This window comes from Bufo bufo, chromosome 3 (genome assembly GCF_905171765.1).
Source record: "Bufo bufo chromosome 3, aBufBuf1.1, whole genome shotgun sequence".
NCBI lineage: Eukaryota > Metazoa > Chordata > Amphibia > Anura > Bufonidae > Bufo > Bufo bufo.
Window position 1 is genome coordinate 390845542 of NC_053391.1, and position 20384 is coordinate 390865925.

At 44.5% G+C, this 20384-nt stretch overlaps 1 protein-coding gene across 2 annotated transcripts in view; it reads right to left on the reverse strand.

Moving 5' to 3' along the window:
- The window catches only part of ASL (argininosuccinate lyase), a 60129-nt gene that overhangs the window by 10306 nt on the left and 29439 nt on the right, over positions 1–20384 (reverse strand). For both annotated transcript variants that reach the window (XM_040424786.1, XM_040424788.1), the window contains 3 exons: positions 4673–4735; positions 2893–3007; positions 957–1041 (listed from right to left, as the gene is read on the reverse strand). In XM_040424786.1, the coding sequence (XP_040280720.1) occupies positions 957–1041; positions 2893–3007; positions 4673–4735 (263 nt within the window). The remainder of the gene's footprint in view (positions 1–956; positions 1042–2892; positions 3008–4672; positions 4736–20384) is intronic.

Here is a 20384-nt window from a genome sequence, read left to right on the forward strand (position 1 = left end):
AAGGAGTGGTTTAGAGACACAACTGTCCCCAGAAACCCATGTAAAGGGGTTGTCTGACATTGAATGAAATTTACAGGCAACTAGACAGTGTTTAAAAGCACAAAAAAGAAGGAACTCATCTTTTCAGTGTCCCAGTATCGTGGCTCCTGTCCTTACCAGACCGGAAGTGAAGACATGCCATTCATGCATATGTCACCACTGAGGCCAATGATTGGTTGACAGTGGTCATGTGTGTGTCTGTGGCATGTCATTGCTTCTGGTGCAACGGGAACTGGAAGTGGCAGGAAAGTGCAGCACTGTAACCAGGACATTTGGAGGGTGTTTTTTTTTACATTTTAAACACTGTCCAGCGACCCTGTAAATTGTATTCCATGTCGGACAACCCTTTAAGCCCAATCATGGAGATTGATCCACAATTCCGGTCAGCTTTTGCTATACTTTCACATGCATTTTCTTTTCATTAATTAAAGGGAAATGGTTACCAGTTTTTTGCTGCGCCATTGAACAGCTGGAGCTGTCAATACACAGCGCATGAACTGTGAGTCCTGATATTTGTGAGCACTCTGTTCTCCCTGCGCATTTACAGATTTTTTCCTACGGTGATCAGCGGTGGCGGGCAGGGAGAGTCCTAATGAATATTAGGGCTTCTCGCTTGCGCACAGTGCATGGCGCTGGAGCTGTTCAATACATGATTTTAGCAATATGACTGGGTCATTTTGGAAAGGGCATTTGTCACTGGTTTGGTGCCTGGCGATTCCCTTTAAAGCTTTCTTTACATGTCATGTACCTGGAGTGGGCAATACTTACATACTATACTGAAGCTAGGATTATGATGCAGTTTTGTATAAAAAAAAAGAGTGTATCTGTAATATTTACATGGCAAATACTGTATGTGTCACAGCAAAAATATGTAAAAGCTTTACAAAAACATTGCATTATAATTCTGTTGCCCATACTCGTCCAAAGACACGCCCGGCTTTGCTGCGGATTAGCTCCAGACTGTCAGGGTTCTTCTTCTGAGGCATTAAACTACTCCCAGTACTGAGGAGAAATGAGATGAAGGTCATTTTATTTTATTTTTTCTAAAACGACATACATTTTGCAGCATGTATAAGAGGCTATATACTTGATGTTTGCAGATTAGCACATGCACATTTATTTGACTTTGTCAGGCCTGTATTACACTTATTGGTCAGATGGGCAATTACAGATGCAGATCTTATGCTATACACACCAACTATTGGTCTGATTGGACAGATATTGATCAGATAATCTGTTGGTGTAATACAGGCCTAAAAAGAGTGCTGCACATGTGGGGTGGTGACTGCCTCCATCTTGGTAGTGCGCTCCTCCGACCTGACCAAAGCTGTTCACAATTTGATCAAAATGTGCAATAAGAACCTGACATTTATAAATGTAGTAGTCATGCAATTTAAATAAGAAAAATATTATGTTTCCATTTACTCTATTGCTGCTTCCCTACGCTTGCTTGCTCCGGCAGCATGGGAGAGGATGTCGTTGTGCACATCAATGAGACTGCCATGATTTTACTGAATATATCTGATGGCAGAACTTTAACCATGCCTTTCGTTGTCTCTAGTAGGAGAAGCATAATGCCTCATGTTAATGACCGTGTTTTGTGGAGCGCATGCTGTGGATCCACAAAACGTGATACCGGCCGTGTGCATTCTATAGAAATATCCTATCCTTGTCTGCAAAACAGACACGTATAGGACATCCTCTTTTTGTGGGACAGAGGCACAGACATACACATGCGGACATCACACTCCGCATTTTTGCAGCCCCACTGAAATAAACGGGTCCACATCCGAACGCAAACAATGCAGATCCGATGCAGGACAAAAATACAGTCGTGTGCATAAGGCCTAAGAAGCGAGAGTCAATGTAATTTTCTCAAAATGTCTGAGAAGCTACTTCCAGATCCTGCTAATGTTCCAGCCAAATCTCAGACTATAAAGCATATCTAGTCTGGAACTACGGAGGTAATACATCACTGTGCTCTGGTGTAGAAAAGTCCCAAATTTCGGCACATTTTTGTGACTTTTGCCACTTTCCTGCCACTTTTGCAAAACTAGTATTAATAATAGGTGCACGGAAAAACTTGTGCACATTACACAGGAATTCTACACCAGCTCTTTGCTGGTAATAAAAACTTCTGTGTTCTTAGAATTGATGCCACCAGCCAGTCAGGGGATCATGGCAGGTCCAGCTTATCTAACTGCTCTGTGACCAGATACTACTACCAGGGAAAGCTGCATGAGGCTGCTCAATTCCCTGAAACAAATGTAGCACTACATAGCACTTATTCAAATGAATGGGTGATCATATCATTTATGATCATGCTGTGTCCACATTAGCAGACCTGAGCAGAGTGAAGGTCCTCTACTGTGTCCATATGCCCTTATAGGAGATATACACATATCTTGCCCTAATAGGAGATATACACATATATTGTCCTGTACGGTGTCCATATACCCCAATAGGAGATATACACATATCTTGTCCTGTACTGTGTCCATATACCCTAATAGGAGAAATACACATATCTTGTCCTGTACTGTGTCCATATACCCTAATAGGAGAAATACACATATCTTGCCCCAATAGGAGATATACACATATCTTGCCCCAATAGGAGAAATACACATATCTTGCCCCAATAGGAGATATATACATATCTTGCCCCAATAGGAGATATACACATATCTTGTCCTGTGGCTACCACACACTAAGAAAAGTTGAGATGGGAATAACTCTTTAGTTGCAGTTCTACGCTGGAAATAAGTATCAGATTATTAGACTTTCTGGAGCATGTACCTTTTTAGTATTTTACGTGTACCTCATGTAGTATGCCATCTATAAACTACAAACCTGTAAGAGTCAGAAAGGGTGACAAAGCTGAACTCCTTGGTGCTGTAAATAATAAGATCCTCTGACATCTTGCTGAGGTGAGTCGTGCACAGAGATGCCCAGAAAAGAAATTCCGCTGAAACCAAATCAGATGTATTTGCGTGAGTGGTAACAAAGTATACAATGCAGAAAAAATACAATGAATAGATTCCAAAACAAATCCCAAATAATTTTTAACCCCTTAAGGACCCTGCCATTTTTCACCTTAAGGACCTGGCCAATTTTTGCAAATCTGACATGTGTCCCTTTATATGTTAATAACTTTGGAATGTTTTTACTTATCCAAGCCATTCTGAGATTGTTTTCTCGTCACATATTGTACTTCATGACAGTGGTAAATTTGAGTTCAAATATTTCATTTTTATTTATAAAAAAAATACCAAATTTACCAAAAATGTGTAATTTTCTACATTTCTATTTCTCTGCTTTTAAAACAGATAGTTATGCCTCCTAAAATAGTTTACTTTACATTCCCCATATGTCTACTTCATGTTTGGATCATTTTGTAAATGACATTCACTGGTCACACAGCTCCACAAACATAGCACTAAGGAAGGGCTATGGATGTGTGAGGAGTACTGAAGGGGTTAACTCTGCAGCTGAGGAGGAAGGGCAGGCTAATCCACAGCTTTGATCTCCTCAGCACTAGAGAAGGAGAATTACAAGTAGCTCAGTTCTTATCAACTGCGTGTTTACTCACAGTGACAGTTTAACTGCAGGACGAGATTGTTGGTCCTAGTGCGTTAAGTACCTGCAAGTTAGGACGAGCATTCTCGTCCAAGGTCCTGAACGTGTTAAACCATGCCGTAGTAAATTCTATGAATATGGCAACTGTGACTTTTCCTATGCTTTCTGTAACATAATATTATATCAGCCTAAGAGCTTTTGTAATACATGGTCACGGTGACCACCAGAACACTAGTCCAGAAGCTCTCCACTCTGTCTAATAGAGAGGTGTCCAACTCCCAAGCCTGAATTAATTAAGGCCGACGGGAAAAAAAAGAAGGATACCCACTCACCTATTCATTGCCACTTGCTTCCAGTGCTGAGTGATCCGTCCTTGTTGTTTCCAGTCCCCCGTGGACTGGAAGTGTGACTTCCCATCCGTGATCACACTGGCCCCAGCAGTTCTTTACATCATTCATCGTGTGGGTTAATTATTATGGTGACTTTATTATAGGGGTTATATGTGGCAATACCATGCATGTATGTACATTGTGACACAGTGAAGGGTATTGTCTGGGACAACAGGTATTTTCCTCCCAGTGAGTGCTGCTGGACTGATTGGCGGCCAGGTGGGGTCAAACACTGGACTGGATCTCAGGTGCCGGTCTGGGGTTTTGGCAACACCTAGCTGCCTGGGTGTAGGGGAAACAGGCCTCGTAAAGCCTGCTTATGGACTTGACAAGGCAGAACTGCCAGCAGGGTGTGAACTAACACCCAGGAGATAAGGCAACTTTCTTGCTTTATGAACTTTTTTGTGTGTGTGAACAAACACCAAGACTGCAAAGTGACTTGCGTTTTGTGCTATACCTCATGTGTGAATAAACACTGACGTTTTGCTTTACAAACTGGTTTTTGCCTCTGTACTGCCTCCGCTTACCCTGCCTACCAGAGCGGATCCCTACAATATATTTTAAGTAATTTTGTTGGTTTCATATTGTTCATTTTGTTTATTATTTAACTTCAAATAGAATATTTAAAATGTATAGATATACAGAGAAAATATTGCTTCTCTTACCTATAAAGTCCCGCTCGCTGGTAGCATCCATGCTATTCAGGCTCACTGAGTTGAAGTTAAGTTCTGTTAATAAATGTAGAGGATTTAGATTCTTTAAATGGTCACTAACCTATCAATACAACTTTCTCTGATAAGATATATTACAAGGTTTCTTACATTCACCTGTATTATTGACATGTCATGATGATGTAAAGCACATAATAATGACAACAGTGGTGCAACTGGTAAGTTTATTAAAGGGGTTCTGCAGTTTGTTTAAACTGATGATCTATCCTCTGGATAGATCATCAGCATCTAATAGTCAGGGGTCCGACACCCGGGACCCCCGCCAATCAGCTGTTTGAGAAGGTAGCGGCACTCCAGCAGCGCCGTGGACTTCTCACCGTTTACTGCAGGCCCAGTGACGTCATGACTAGTATCACTGGCCTGGGCGCGGCTCAGCTCTGTTCACTTGAATGGAGCTTAGGCCCGCCCAGGCCATTGATACTAGTCATGACATCACTGGGCCTGCGGTAAACGGTGAGAAGTCCGCGACGCTGCTGGAGTGCCGCTACCTTCTCAAACAGCTGATTGGCGGAGGTCCCGGGTGTCGGACCCCTGACGATTAGATGCTGATGATCTATCCAGAGGATAGATCATCAGTTTAAACAAACTACAGAACCCCTTAAAAATACTCTAACGTCCTTGTAAAGCAGCTATGAACCAATATTTTAATAACTTTAAAAGGAAGGGTTAGGCTGGGTTCACACGGGCGTGTCCGGATTAGGTCCGGATGCGTCCCGGTGTATTGCGGCAAACCCGCGCGATTAGGTACGCAATTGCAGTCAGTTTTGACTGCGATTGCGTTCCGATGTTCAGTTTTTCAACATGGTTATAAGGGAAAATAATAGCATTCTGAATACAGAATGCTTAGGAGGTGATCAATTGAGGGTTAAAAAAAATATAAAAAAATTAACTCACCTTCTCCTCTTGTTTGCGGAGTTCCCGGTCTCTTCTTTACTTCTTTAATGATGAACTACCGGCTAGGACCTGTGGTGACGTCAGATCACATGCTCCAATCACATGGTCCATCACCACGGTGATGGATCATGTGATTGGAGCATGTGACCTGACGTCACCAAATGTCCTTTAGCCGACAGCTCATCAGAAGAGACTGGGAACTACGCGATCAAGAGAAGGGGAGTTAATTTTTTTATTTTATTTTTTAACCCCTCCAGCGCTATTTTACTAAGCATTCTGTATTCAGAATGCTATTATTTTCCCTTATAACCATGTTATAAGGGAAAATAATACAGTAAATAGACTGTCACCTAGCAACCATGCGTGAAAATCGCACCACATCCGCACTTGCTTGCGGATGCTTGCAATTTTCACGCAACCCCATTCACTTCTATGGGGCAGAATATAGAGCATGCTGCGATTTTCACGCAACGCACAAGTGATGCGTGAAAATCACCGCTCATGTGAACAGCCCCATTGAAATGAATGGGTCGGGATTCAGTGCGGGTGCAATACGTTCACCTACCGCATTTCACCCGCGCGGAAATCTCGCCCATGTGAACGCAGCCTAAGAGTACTACTGAAATGAAGCTCTTCTCAAATATTTATTTCTATATGTGCCAGAAAAAAAGATAAGTTGTTTATGTGCCAAGAACACACATTTCAGCCCTGTTAAAACAGATTTGTTTTTTGGTGGAATTTGATGCGTTTTCGGCAAAAAAAGAACTTGTCCTTTCTTGGCGTGGTGTCTGAACAGACGCCTCTGGAAACCAAAGTGGGTGTTCGTTTGCGGTATAGCGCCATTCAATGTGAACAGGGCCTTCAGAAGTTTGTGAACCCTTCCGAATTGTCTATATTTCTGCATAACTTTGGCATAGAATGCCACCAGATTTGCACAAGTCATGTCTCAAGGCCTAGTTAAAGGGTCGAACAGTGACTTACAGGATAGCTGCCTTACACCTCGTGGCATCAGAGGCAGAGCTTGCTAAGAGCTTATTTGCATCCATTTCTTCCCAGAATTCCAGAGGAGCATGTATGGCCTATAAGCCTCCTCACACCAATTAAGGTGCTCTCCCCAAGGAGAGATAGTATCCCCCAAATCTGGTCCTTCCACAACATTTCTACTGGATTAAGGTCGGGACTTTTGACTTGGCCATTCCAAAATTTTAACTTTAACCATTCATTGATAAAAAGACTTTTGTACTTAGGGCCACTGTTTTGCTGCATGACCCACATTTTCTTGAGAACCAGCTCATGGGCATATCTTCTGACATTTTACAATTAGGTAAAATGTCAGATATACAGAAAATTCTGAAGGGTTCACAAACTTTCAAGCACCACTGAATATTTAGGACATATTGCTATTATGTCCCAGGATAAAATGTTGATTTTTCTCTGTTCACATTGCATTTCATCTCTACATTTTGTGAATGCCCCAGAAGAAAATGTCCAGCACCTATGCCAAATTAATCCATAGGACTTAATTCACCTGGTGGAGGCCAAATGGGTGACATACTTCACAGCTTTCTATCTGAGGTATTAAGGACATCAGGAAATGCACCAGACGTATGCCTTTGATGGAGGTTTCCAATGCTATGTGAACCGGCTGTCATAAACAGAACCTGACGGCTCTGGTTTATTATCATTCTCCATGAAATAACAATTCTGGAATATGACTCCTTAGAACTCTGCATTGTTTAGTTTTTCGGTTATTCCCCATGAAATGTATGAATACACTGACAATTCAGTGTTTGCATTCTCTTTGCGAAACACAGTCTGATGGGGTCCATTCAGTGCTGACAGTGTTAGACTAAGTAGGGACATGCCCTATTGAGGGAATGGCAGCACCCAGGAGGAACAACCGTGGAACCTCAAAATTCAGAGAAGGCAGAATAGTTAGATTTTTTTTTTTTAACTTTGCGTTATTGAACATTTGCAATAAACAAAGCAATACAAAAAGCCAGTCAGGACTGAGGCCCTGATAACATAGGTATACACGATATCCATACATATCAAATCGTAAATATTACAGATCATACAGTATGCAAGAATTGTATGGAGAGTCACTATAGCATTAGTCATCGTTTGGGATGAATACAAAGTCTGTGTAGAGGAGCACCATGGCCCCCAGACCCCCAAGAACTTAGAAGAGCACCCTCTATTTTTGAAGACTATATATTCATATGGGATTATAGTATTTGCCAGTATCTTCCACTGGTTCATAGTGGGACTTCTGTCTCCAATCCACCTGATTGCTATGGCTTTCCGTGCCAGAAACAAGACTTCCCGTAAGAAGGTTGTAGTGTAGTGTGCATAGGTGGCTTCATCAAGAATGCCAAATAAGCATACAGTAGGTTCCATAGGAACAGGAAGGTTCAATAGGTTAGATAGAAAATCAGTAATCATATGACCCAAGAGCCTGCTAGGCTGATTCTCCAATTCAAAATAGGATTGTTTAACAAAAAAACTGTTTGCATTGGGTTTTCTCTTTCAAAAGAGTAAGATACTGATGTCCCTTCAAGAGCCACTCCTCTCTATTCTGATAAATAGGGTCATCCACATATACCCCTCTAACCTAGTGCACTCATTTGCCAGCTCTACCTCCTGCCTAGAGTATCTCCTCAAGTATGCCTTCAGAGTCTCCCACACCAATGAAGAATCTTTATGAACTTCATGATCAGTCATAAACACGGATAGCTGATCAGAGATATGGTCAGAAGGCGAGAGGAGGGTAAGCCAGAAGGGGTGAATTCTCATAGAGTTTCCTACCTGTCTAGTGTTAGCCACAAGAGTTATTAGGCTACTTTCACACTAGCGTCGGGGCTCCGCTTGTGAGCTCCGTTTGAAAGGTCTCACAAGCAGTCCCGAACGGATCCGTCCAGCCCCAATGCATTCTGAGTGGATGCGGATCCGCTCAGAATGCATCAGTCTGGCAGCGTTCAGCCTCCGCTCCGATCAGTAGGCGGACACCCGAACGCTGCTTGTAAGTCAATGGGGACGGATCCGTTTGAAGTTGACACAATATGGCTCAATTTTCAAACAGATCCTTCCCCCATTGACTTTCATTGTAAAGTCTGGACGGATCCGTCTGAACAACTTTCAGACTTAGAATTTTTTCTAAACTATAATGCAGACGGATCCATTCTGAACGGATCCAAACGTCTGCATTATAGGAGAGGATCCGTCTGTGCAGACACCAGACGGATCCTCTCGGAACGCTAGTGTGAAAGTAGCCTTAGACGCAAAGGAGAATGATCGGAGACTTCCCGTGTACCATATTCTATATAATAACTAACAGAGCATAAAGCCGGATTGCCAAAGGAATAGTCTATACGGGACAGCATATCATGGCTGGCAGATTGGCATGAGTAGACAGTAGCGCTGGAGTGTTTAAGGCGCCACATGTCCATCCACCCCACCTCCTCTAGAAGCTGGTCTGTGGAGTCGGTAGATAAATGCTCCGACTCCAACTCCTCAGTTTTTGGTACTTCTGACTCCGACTCCTCTGTATTTAATATGCAAATGTATTTTATACATTCCTTGAAGGAAAGAAAGGCAACATACATGTCATTACCACAGAACTACTGGCTAGGAAGCTGCTGCCTTCTCCTTTGTGTGCTGATCTTCTGCCGAAGATAGGGCAGTGGGAGGATCCAGGAAGGGGCATTTATTTTAAAACATGATTTCCCTAGTAGAATCCCATAGTCATGTTTAAAGTTCAAGCTAACAATCTGAGTTTACTAACTATAGCTCAGCAAAAATCTAGGTGGTATGGGATACCTTTAAGGCCTATATGAGGGGAATAATGGTCAGTAACATTGCGAACCTGAGAAAGGAGTATGGGAAAAAACTGAAAAACTTAGAAGAATTAGCGTCCTCAGCTACACAATCCTTCTATATAAAATAAGACAGAGGAAAATAGGGAAAATATGCAGAAGACTACACAAGCATACTCCAACTTTTTGTTGGACAAGGCCCAACAAAGTTTATTTTTTAAAGGGGCAAAAATATTTCACAGAATCAGGGCCACCTGGGAGACTTCTATCTAGAGTGATTTCGAGCCAGGAATCCAAAAAATATATAGATAATGTCCAACTGGCCAATGGTAGGATGGTTAGTGGACAAAGTTCTGTAGAGAAAGCTTTTTTGGATTATTTTTCAGACCTTTATAAAGCTGAATCTAAGGTTACAGATGAAATGATGGATTCTTATCTCGATGGTATTGTTTTTCCAACTATTACCGTGGCCCAAAAGAAAGCACTTGAGGTAGACTTCTCGATTCAGGAACTTGATGGGGCAATTAAATTATGTTCGGGTAATTCCATCCCCAGTTCAGACGGACTCCCAAATGAATTTTATAGTAAATATAAGATTATTCTCCCTAGACTGTTGGGGGTTTTGCTGAATCGGTGGAGGATGGGAAACTGCCAGACTCAATGATGGAAGCTGTAATAACACTAATTCCAAAAAAAGGCAAGGACCCCACAGATCTGGGATCGTATAGACTGATTTCACTGCTTAATGCAGATGTAAAGTTCCTCGCAAGGATTTTGGCCACAAGGCTCTCTAGGGTCATTTCCTCTATTGTCCATCCGGATCAGAATGGATTTATTCAAAACAAGGGCACTCATCACAATCTTCATCGGCTCTTTGCAAACATACAGGCCCCTGGGGGGGCCGCCAGCTCCATCCTGTCACTGGATGCCTCTAAGGCCTTTGACAGGGTGGAGTGGCGTTTCCTCTGGAGGGTTCTGATCAGGATGGGTTTTGGGGAAAGATTCATAAATATCCTTAAATTACTGTATAGATTCTCTACGGCGAAACTGAGTCTTAATGGGATCCTGACTACTAGTTTTGATCTAAATAGAGGTACTCGCCATTAGGCACGATGGCCATTAGGCAGGATGATCAAATAAAGGATTTGGAACACTAGGAGTGGAAGATCGTATCTCCTTATATGCGGATGACGTTCTTTTTTTTATAGACCACACGGAAACAACTCTCCCAAGAATCATCCGAATGGTTAAACTATTTGGTGAGGTATCTGGTCTTCACATAAATTGGTCTAAGACCAGTTTGATGCCAATAGACCCGTTATCCCATAAGGAGGTCTTGATAACCCAGTTGGATGTTGTTGATACTCTTCAATACTTGGGCTTGATGATATCGCCCAGGGTTGAAAACTTTGTCTAACTCAATCTGATCCCATTAATAACGAAAACCAGAAAATAGGGATTTGGTAGAAACTCCCCCTATCTAGAGCTGATCGAGTTTCACTGGTCAAAATGGTGATTCTACCACAATTCCTGTATGTGCTCAGGAATACACCTATCTGGATAGAAGATAAATACTTTAAACTCATGGAAAGAATAATTAATGATTTAGTGTGGGGAAGAAAACGAGTCAGGCTAAAATTGGAATACCTATACAAACCATTGGAATATGGGGGTTTAAAAGAGGGAAAAGGAAAAAAGGTATTAACTATACTGAGTGTTTACTCAAATTCTTTCTTTGTGTATTCCTTTTATATACTAATAAAGATAATAATTTAAAAAAAAACAATCTGAGTTTACAAGTTTTTATAGCCTTAGCTGAATGACAGCAGTTTTTCAAATGGTTTACAGCTTCAGTCTTGAACTATTGACCATCCATTCCCGTCACTTATACAAGTGTCTAGTCCTGCAAAAAACATATTTACTTAATCAGTGAGAGGCTAGGTTAACCATGGGCGTTGTGTTCCCTGTAACAGCGGAGCACAACACAATGGAAAGTATAAGTATTGCCGCTCCTTAACTGTGCGTTGCGTGCCATATAGTGAAGCATAAAAAAAGCATGCTTCTTCACGGTCACTTAACGTGTTCGTTTTGCGTTAACGTGACGCACTGCATGCATTGGCCTTTATTCTTACAGTAGAGAAGTACCGTATTTTTCGCAAAAGTGGGGGGAAAATAGCAGTGCGTCCTATGGGGCGAATGCTGCGACCGTCCGGTGAATAGGCTGAGAGGGAGGAGGGGCTGGGGGTCATCATCTGTTTCTGTAATGGTAGCGGGGCCCGGTGCAGTCACTGTATTCTACTACACCGGGCCCTGCTCACTGTATTATACGGTAATCATATCTAACTTGAGGGTATTGTTAAAGTATTCCAATCATCTTAAATCTAGCGCTGTACTACTTACTACTAACTTCTTGGCAGTCAGGAGGCCGGGTGGGCGCTCGCAGCGTAGCTCACTACGTCACGCGCCTGCTCCGCCCACTTTATGAATGAAGCAGGCACCGGGCCCCGCTGCCATTACAGAAACAGATGCCGGCCCCCATTCACTACACAGGGACACTGTTATGGGGGGTATATGTGGATGACACATAAGATAAGATGCTATATATGTGTCATCTACAGATGCCCCCACAATGATCCCCCATAACAGTGCCACCCACTGATGCCCCCATAATAGTGTCATCCACAGACCACCATTAGTTCAAAACCCACCAAAAGCACACCTTTTTTCTTATTTTCCTCCTCAAAAACCTAGGTGCGTCTTATGGGCAGGTGCGTCTTATAGGGTGAAAAATACGGTAATTAATTATAACTTTTTGTGAATTGGGACATTTAAGGAAAGGCGCAGAAGGAAAGGAATGCCATACGGTCTTTGGAAGGCAGATTTTGCTGGACTGTTTTTTTGACACCATCTCCCATTTGAAGCCCCCCTGATGCACCCCTAGAGTAGAAACTCCAAAAAAGTGACCCCATTTTAGAAACTTCGGGATAGGGTGGAAGTTTTGTTGGTACTAGTTTAGGGTACATATGATTTTTGGTTGCTCTATATTACACTTTTTGTGAGGCAAGGTAACAAGAAATAGCTGTTTTGGCACAGTTTTTTTTGTTATTTACAACATTCATCTGACAGGTTAGATCATGTGGTATTTTTATAGAGCAGGTTGTCACGGATGCGGCGATACCTAATATGTATACAATTTTTTTTATTTATGAAAGTTTTACACAATGATTTCATTTTTGAAACAAAATAAATCATGTTTTAGTGTTTCCATAGTCTGAGAGCCATAGTTTTTTCAGTTTTTGGGCGATTATCTTAGGTAGGGTCTCATTTTTTGCAGGATGAGATGACGGTTTAATTGGCACTATTTTGCTGTGCATATGACTTTTTGATCGCTTGCTATTACACTTTTTGTTCATGTAAGATGACCAAAAAATTGCTTTTTTTACACCGTTTTTATTTTTATTTTTTTCCGGTGTTCATCTGAGGGGTTAGGTCATGTGATATTTTTATAGAGTAACTTATTACGGACGCGGAGATACCTAATATGCATACTTTTTTTTTTTTATGTAAGTTTTACACAATAACAGCTTTTTTAAAACAAAAAAAATGATGTTTTAGTGTCTCCATATTCTGAGTCATAGTTTTTTTTATTTTTTGGGCGATTGTCTCAGGTAGGGGCTCATTTTTTGCGGGATGAGGTAACGGTTAGATTGGTACTATTTTGGTGGGCGTACGCCTTTTTGATCGCTTGCTGTTGTACTTTTTGTGATATATGGTGACAAAAAAATGGTTTATTTAGCACAGTTTTTTTTTACTTTATTTGGGGAAAATTACGTTTTTGTTTATTTTTACTTGAAACTTAAATTTTTGGGGGGGAAAACTTTATTTTTCAACTTTTTTTCACTTTATTTTTTGTCCCACTTTGGGACTTCAACTTTTGGGGGGCTGATCCTTTACAATGCATTCCAATACTTCTGTAAAACAAAACATGCAATGCAACAGCTCTCTGCAAACCAAATAAAGTACAAAAATGCATAATAATTGCTAGTGCTATACTTATAAATTAGAGATGCTTGGCAAATCATTTGAGCCCGTCTGCCGCACGTCAAGGCGATCTCTGTAAGACGGGTTCCGAACACTAAATTCTACCTGTTACGTGCCATGACGGCTACCATACAATTCAGGGAGTGTAGGTTCCACACTTCTGTATTGGAATGCATTGGCTGTATGAGTAATACTGTGTATTACTCATACAGCTTCCGGCCTGCGAGATCCAGGGGGCTGGATCTCACAGGCTCGTCACCAGAAGGCAGCGCGCAGCCTTCCATGCCATCGGGTCCCCCCTACAGCCACATGGAGACCCGATGGCACCGCCGCCCACCGCAATAGGTAAAAGCCGCAAACCGCAGGTCTGAATTGACGGCATGGGGGGGTCACGGGACCCCCCCGCGCATTTAGTCGAGGTGCCGCGTGATTTGAGCAGGCAAAGGGCTTCCGATCATCGCCTGCCGCGCGGCGGTGATTGAAAATACACAGTACCAGGACATCATGGCGTACCTGTACGCCCTGTGTCCTGAAGAGGTTAAAGGGAACCTGTCACCTCCAAAAGTGATATAAAACTGCCAGCATTACCTTATAGCAGCCCCCAGTCTGTTATTGATCATGTGTGTGAGCCAGAAATTCGAAAATCCATACTTGAGAAAAACGCTTTTTTAATCTCCATGAGCGCTGTTTCCTGTGAGCTTGAAGTCAAGGGGGCAACTACCTCCTTGCTTCAAATCAAGCAAAGCCCGCCTCTTACCTGTCCCCTCTCGACTGTGATTTACATATTTTCTATTCCTTGGGATCGCGCAAGTCTGGCGCCTGCGCGGTGTGCCCCCGCAGTCAATTTTCTCACTGCGCATGTGCCGGCAAGAATCAGCGTGCGCGCTCGCGCCGGCGAGGCATGTTCACAGCGCGAGCGTGATCACTGGCTGCAGGAGCAGGAGAACTCAAGCCAGTGGTCACGCTTGACCTCTGACCCCCACCAGAAATTCAGGTAGTAATTTATAAATGTTAGTCTGGGCCAGAAACATTATATAAGCCCAAGATGGGCTAAATAGGCTACACTTATCCCTAAAACCATTATACAATTATAAATGCATAGGACACGTTCTCCCCACACAAGTAAGAAAAATAAATAAATAAAAACACACTGTGCCAGCCCTGACAACATCTTCCTAAGGGTACATGTACACGGCTGTCGTGCAACCGTTCCGTGCATTGGGGACCACAATTTGCGGTCCCCAATGCACGGGCAACATCCATGAATGGGTCCGTGGTCTGTCAGCACCGCAAAAAAGTAGTGCTTCCGGTGTTCTGTTCCGTGCCTCCGTTCCGCATTTTCGGAATTGCGGACCCATTAGGTCTCCATCCATGATGCGGAGTGCACACAGCCGTGTGCATATAGCCTTATAATGTATCTAACAGGAGTTAGGCCTCATTCACACGACCGGAACGGGCGGCCCATTCTAGAAATGCCTATTCTTGTCCTCAAAACGGACAAAAATAGGACATGCTTTATCACTTTTGCAGGGCCACGGAATAAAGCAAAGGATGCGGACAGCACACGGAATGCTGTCCGCATCTTTTGCGGCCCTATTGAAGTGAAAGGGTCCGCATCCTAGCCGCAAACAATAAAAAAAAAAAAAAAAAACACTGTCGTGTGAATGAGCCCTTATCCTCATCATCCCCACTATAGAGTATATGGTGTTACTCCATATACTCTCACCACACTGGGTGTATTCCTCATCATCCCCACTATACCGTCTATGGAGTGATGCCATATACTCTCATCACAGTCGGTGTATTCCTCATCATCCCCACTATACTGTATATGGAGTGACGCCATATACTCTTACTACACTAGGTGTATTCTTCATCGTCCTCATCATAATGTCTATGGAGCCACGCCATATACTTTCACCACATTCGGTGAATTCCTCATAATCCTCACTATAAAGTAGTGAGAGTATATGGCGTCACTCCATATACAGTATAGCGGGGATGATGAGGAATACACCGATTGTGGTGAGAGTATATGGCGTCACTCCATAAACTTTATAGTGGGGATGATGAGGAATACACCTAGTGTGGTGAGAGTATATGGCGTCACTCAATAGACAGTATAGTGGGGATGATGAGGAATACACCAAGTGTGGTGAGAGTATATGGCGTCACTCCATATACAGTATAGTGGGGATGATGAGGATAAGGGCTCATTCACACGACAGTGTTTCTCTTTCCCCCGCATCCGAGCCGCATTGTTTGTGGCTAGCACTCCGTGTGCTGTCCGCATCCTTTGCTTCATTCCGTGGCCCTGCAAAAGTGATAAAGCATGTCCTATTTTTGTCCGTTTTGAGGACAAGAATAGGCATTTTTATAATGGGCCGCCTGTTCCGTTCGTGTAAATGAGGCCTAACTCATGTTATATACATTATAAGGCTATAAATGCACATGGCCGTGTGCACTCCGCATCACGGATAGGGACCTAATGGGTCAGCAATTCTGGAGATGCAGAATGGCGGCACGGAACAGAACACCGGAAGCACCACTTTTTTGCGGTGCTGACAGACCACGGACCCATTTAAGTTGAATAAGTCCGGGCCACTGCACGGATGTTGCCCGTGCATTGGGGACCGCAAATTGTGGTCCCCAATGCACGGAACGGACGCACGGCGGCCGTGTACATGTACCCTTAGGCCTCATGCACACAGACTTTTTTTTTGCGGTCCGCAAAACGGATTTCCGTTGTTCCGTGACCGTTTTTTTGCCTGTGGGTCTTCCTTGATTTTTGGAGGATCCACGGACATGAAAAAAAAGTCGTTTTGGTGTCCGCCTGGCCGTGCGGAGCCAAACAGATCCGTCCTGACTTACAATGCAAGTCAATGGGGACGGATCCGTTTGACGTTGACACAATATGGTGCAATTGCAAACGGATCCGTCCCCCATTGACTTTCAATGTAAAGTCAGGAGTCCCTATTATACCATCGGATAGGAGTTCTCTCCAATTCGATGGTATATTTTAACTTGAAGCGTCCCCATCACCATGGGAATGCCTCTATGTTAGAATATACCATCGGATTTGAGTTAGATCGTGAAACTCAGATCCGACAGTATATTCTAACACAGAGGCGTTCCCATAGTGATGGGGACGCTTCAAGTTAGAATATACTGAGAACTGTGTAATAACTGCCCCCTGCTGCCTGGCAGCACCCGATCTCTTACAGGGGGCTGTGATCCGCACAATTAACCCCTCAGGTGCCGCACCCGAGGGGTTAATTGTGCGTATCATAGCCCCCTGTAAGAGATCAGGTGCTGCCAGGCAGGAGGGGGCCCCCCCCCCCTCCCTCCCCAGTTTTAAATTCATTGGTGGCCAGTGCGGCCCCCCCTCCCCTGTATTACAGTACATTCATTGGTGGCCAGTGGGCCTCCCCTCCCTTCCCTGTATTACAGTACATTCATTGGTGGCTAGTGCCGCCCCCCCTCCCTCCCCCTCCTAATTAAAATCCTCCCCCCCATCATTGGTGGCAGCGGAGAGTTCCGATCGGAGTCCCAGTTTAATCGCTGGGACTCCAATAGGTAGCCATGGCAACCAGGACGCTACTACAGTCCTGGTTGCCATGGTTACTTAGCAATTTGTAGAAGCATTATACTTACCTGCGAGCTGCGATGTCTGTGACCGGCCGGGCGCTCCTCCTACTGGTAAGTGAAAGGTCTGTGCGGCGCATTGCTTATAGCACAGACCTGTCACTTACCAGTAGGAGGAGCGCCCGGCCGGTCACAGACATCGCAGCTCGCAGGTAAGTATAATGCTTCTAAAACTTGCTAAGTAACCATGGCAACCAGGACTGCAGTAGCGTCCTGGTTGCCATGGTTACCGATCGGAGTCCCAGCGATTAAACTGGGACTCCGATCGGAACTCTCCGCTGCCACCAATGATGGGGGGGGGGGATTTTAATTAGGAGGGGGGGCCGCACTGCCCACCAATGAATGTACTGTAATACAAGGGAGGGAGGGGGGGCCCACTGGCCACCAATGAATGTACTGTAATACAGGGGAGGGAGCGGGGGCCCACTGGCCACCAATGAATGTACTGTAATACAGGGGAGGGGGGGGCCGCACTGGCCACCAATAAATTTAAAACTGGGGAGGGAGGGGGGTGTGCCCCCTCCTGCCTGGCAGCACCTGATCTCTTACAGGGGACTATGATACGCACAATTAACCCCTCAGGTACGGCACCTGAGGGGTTAATTGTGCGGATCACAGCCCCCTGTAAGAGATCGGGTGCTGCCAGGCAGCAGGGGGCAGTCATGTACACAGTTCGTAGTATATTCTAACTTGAAGCGTCCCCATCACTATGGGAACGCCTCTGTGTTAGAATATACTGTCGGATCTGAGTTTTCACAAAGTGAAAACTTAGCTCTGAAAAAGCTTTTATGCAAACGGATCTGTGTATCCGTCTGTGTGAAAGCAGCCTACGGCCACGGATGCCAATCTTGTGTGCATCCGTGTTTTTTCACGGACCCATTGACTTGAATGGGTCCGTGAACCGTTGTCCGTCAAAAAAATAGGACAGGAAACACGGATCACGGCCGCAGATGAACAACGGTGCATTTTCCGAGTTTTCAACGGACCCATTGAAAGTCAATGGGTCCGCAGAAAATCACGGAAAACGGAACAACGGCCACGGATGCACACAACGGTCGGGTGCATGAGACCTTAGGAAGATGATGAGGGTAGATCTTTATTGATGTTCTCAGGGCTGGCACAGTGTGTTTTTAATTATTTTTTTTTCTTACTTGTGTGTAAAAAAAAAAAAAAAAAAAAAAAAAAAAGTGTCCTATGCATTTATAATTGCATAATGGTTTTAGGGATAAGTGTAGCCTATTTAGCCCATCTTGGGCTTATGTAACGTTTCTGGCCCAGACTAACATTTATAAATTACTACCTGAGTTTCTGGTGGGGGTCAGACGTGAAGCATGACCACTGGCTTGAGTTCTCCTGCTCTCGCAGCCAGTGATCACACTTGCGCTGTGATTATACCCCGCCGGCACGAGCGCGCACGCCGATTCTTGCCGATGCGTGCACACCGAATCTAGCCGGGCGCATGCGCAGTGAGAAAATTATGCCCGGCTTTTTTTCTCAAGTATGGATTATCGAATTTCTGGCTCACACACATGATCAATAACAGACTGGGGGCTGCTATAAGGTAATGCTGGCAGTTTTATATCACTTTTGGAGTTGACAGATTCCCTTTAAAACAAGACCTGGTTCATATCTCTAGGTCCTGTACAGTCTGCGATATGGCCCTTAGTAACCAAAGAGATATCTGTCAGTCACTATCATCCTCCATCTCACATCCTCCTCCTGAACGTCACCTTTGAGCCTGCTTGTTACCTTCTCACTTAACCCATTTTCTGCTTCCTAGGCTGTCATTCTCCCCTTATCCCCTGCTTCTCTCTACCAATTGCCCTTCATCCTCCCCATCTCCTTCTCTGTCTCCCCAGCTTTCTTCCTCCTGCTGGTTCTTTTTCTCCCACTCAGTGGCTGCCTGAGGGTGCCGATAATCGGTGTTCTAATCAGACACAGTCCAGACCTGTGCAATAATGTACAGTGTGGGTGTTATACAAGCGGGTGTGGACCCACTGCGCCACTGACTGACTATACTCTGGAGGGGTGTGACTAAGCAACCACCTGGTCTTCACTAGAGCCTCTGATGGTGAGGATAGGCATGGGCCGTTAAGGTAGTTGACAGGTGCCACTCCAGAGCAGTCCCCGAGTCAGTGGCAGCTGACCAGGGGGTCAGAAATATCGGTGCAAGCACCGAGGGCAAGTACGTGGTCAGGAAGTCCGGGGTCAGGGCAGGCAGCGATCAAGCAAAGTCTGTAAATGAAGTCCGAGGTCAGAGGCAGGCGGCAAACAAGCAAGGTCTGTGAACGAAGTCCGAGGTCAGAGGCAGACGGCAAACAGGCAAAATCCGATAATTCGAAAAGCAGCGTCCGGTACACAGCAAAGCAGAACTTGAAAACCACCTTCACACTTGGAACTAGACAAGCTAGTGACCATGCTTTGCTCAGGCATCTTCCGGTGGTAGGAAGCGCCTTTAAATACTTCCTGCAATCCAGCCGTAGGCTGGTGAGACAGAGGGTGTGTATGTGCTGCTTCATAGGTGGAGAGAGACACACTCATACAAGCCCTAACAAACAGTACAGGTCTCCAGCAGGAAGTAAACTCTGGCATGGAGCACAGATGCAACAGTTAAAGGGGTTCTGCAGTTTTTTTTAAACTGACGATCTATCCTCTGGATAGATCCTCAGCATCTGATCGGTGGGGGTCCGACACCCGGGACCCCTGCCGATCAGCTGTTTGAGAAGGCAGCAGCACTGGCAGTAGTGCCGCGGCCTTCTCCCTTTTTACCGCAGGCCCAGTGACGTCACGACTAGTATCAATGATCAATGGTTAAGCTCTTTTCACTTGAACGGAGCTTAGCCCCGTCCAGGCCAGTGATACTAGTCGTGACGTCACTGGGCCTGCGGTAAACAGCGAGAAGGCCACGGCACTACTACCAGTGCCGCTGCCTTCTCAAACAGCTGATCGGCAGGGGTCCCAGGTGTCGGACCCCCGCCAATCAGATGCTGATGATCTATCTAGAGGATAGATCATCAGTTTAAAAAAACTGCAGAACCCCTTTAAGCTACATGCTGCCCGCGCTTGTCAGCACGGCGCATGGCAGCAGGAGGGAAAGAGGGAGCCCGGCGGCCGTGCCCGCGGGTAGGGGCAGGAGTGCCGCAACGGACCGCTGGGCTAACAGTGAGCCTCAGGAAAAAAAACGCTACTCCTCTGACAGTGCCTTACAGTATCACTTAACTTAAAAAACAAAAACGTTTTAGCTAAATAAA